The 1187-nt window shown below is 41.4% G+C and overlaps 1 protein-coding gene across 2 annotated transcripts in view; it reads left to right on the top strand.

The window, feature by feature from the left end:
* ARHGEF26 (Rho guanine nucleotide exchange factor 26) overlaps nucleotides 1-1187 on the top strand; it is a 116207-nt gene that overhangs the window by 78185 nt on the left and 36835 nt on the right. For both annotated transcript variants that reach the window (XM_029940022.1, XM_029940021.1), the window contains exon 10: nucleotides 96-185. In XM_029940022.1, the coding sequence (XP_029795882.1) occupies nucleotides 96-185 (90 nt within the window). The remainder of the gene's footprint in view (nucleotides 1-95; nucleotides 186-1187) is intronic.

Here is a 1187-nt window from a genome sequence, read left to right as displayed (position 1 = left end):
CCAAAGTGCAGATTATTTCCTGTGAGAGATCTGCATGTGAAATTAAGGTTTCTCTCCTTGACCTCTTAACCCTCCTTATTATTCTTTGTTCTCAGCTGGTTCGACTGTGCAATGAAGGAGCTCGGAAGATGGAAAGGACTGAGATGATGTACACCATTAACTCCCAGTTGGAATTTAAAATTAAGGTATTCTCGTATTTCGTCATCAACAGATTTATTCCTGCTCTTGCCTACATCTTCTGTAAATAGAGGTAGTTGAGAGCAACAGAGTAGATAGGAATTTGCTTTTCAAAGGAGAGCCATAAATTGACGGGAGAGGGACTGGACTGGCGGAGGGAGATTCAGATGTGTCGGGAAGCTGTCCTCTTGCCTCTGGTCACCAGATGCAGTTGCCTTTCTCCAGCCCACAAGGTTGTATGTTATCTAACTAGCACATTCCCTCCCGCCCCCCACCCCCCAGCAAGATGCCAAAGTTAGGGGAAAAGGTAGTTTAAAAAAATAGAATTTTAGAATGGAAAGGTGATTTCTTTAGTATTCTCAAAGTGTCCTGCCAAACAGTGGTGTCCCATGGATTGGATCACGTGCCCTCCTACATCAGATAAGGGCACGCCTCTTCCAGTCTGCCAGACAAAGGTTGTTCGTGGCAAGTTCTTTTCAAATTTGTTTTTCTTCTTCCATAATTCTTTTTTAAATATGTGCTCCCTGTTACTGCTTGTCTGACACTACTCAGGAGGGAAGACAAGATGGGTGGAAAAGCAAATGACCATTAATGGCAAAATCCTAGTTCTTTGTTGGCTCACAACTGAGTTCTTAATGGATGTGAGTGCTCACAATGGTGATTCCCTTTTATTTTGTAACTTGTAAATTTAATGAAGCAACTTAACGTGACTGATCATATTTTTTCATACTAAAAGTGCTCCTAAACTATGCAGTGGAAATACAATGATCATCATTTCATGGCCTTATGGAGAGAGCAGATTCTCTGTTACTTTAGAGAACCACTGGTACAGTGAAATTATATGCTTTTATTTTATAAATGAGGAAGACAAAGCCCAGAGATTGCTTCACTGTGAACAGGGTCACTGGACTCATGATGTAGGATCAGGACTAGGGTTCGTATGTCCTGACTTACAGATCAGTGCGAACTCTTTCCCTAGAACATTGTGATTATCACTGTTTAGATGTCAG

The sequence above is a fragment of the Suricata suricatta genome, chromosome 5, assembly GCF_006229205.1.
Source record: "Suricata suricatta isolate VVHF042 chromosome 5, meerkat_22Aug2017_6uvM2_HiC, whole genome shotgun sequence".
Classification (NCBI taxonomy): Eukaryota; Metazoa; Chordata; class Mammalia; order Carnivora; family Herpestidae; genus Suricata; species Suricata suricatta.
The sequence above is the reverse complement of the archived record's forward strand: the minus strand, read 5'-3'. Positions and strand labels throughout refer to the sequence as shown.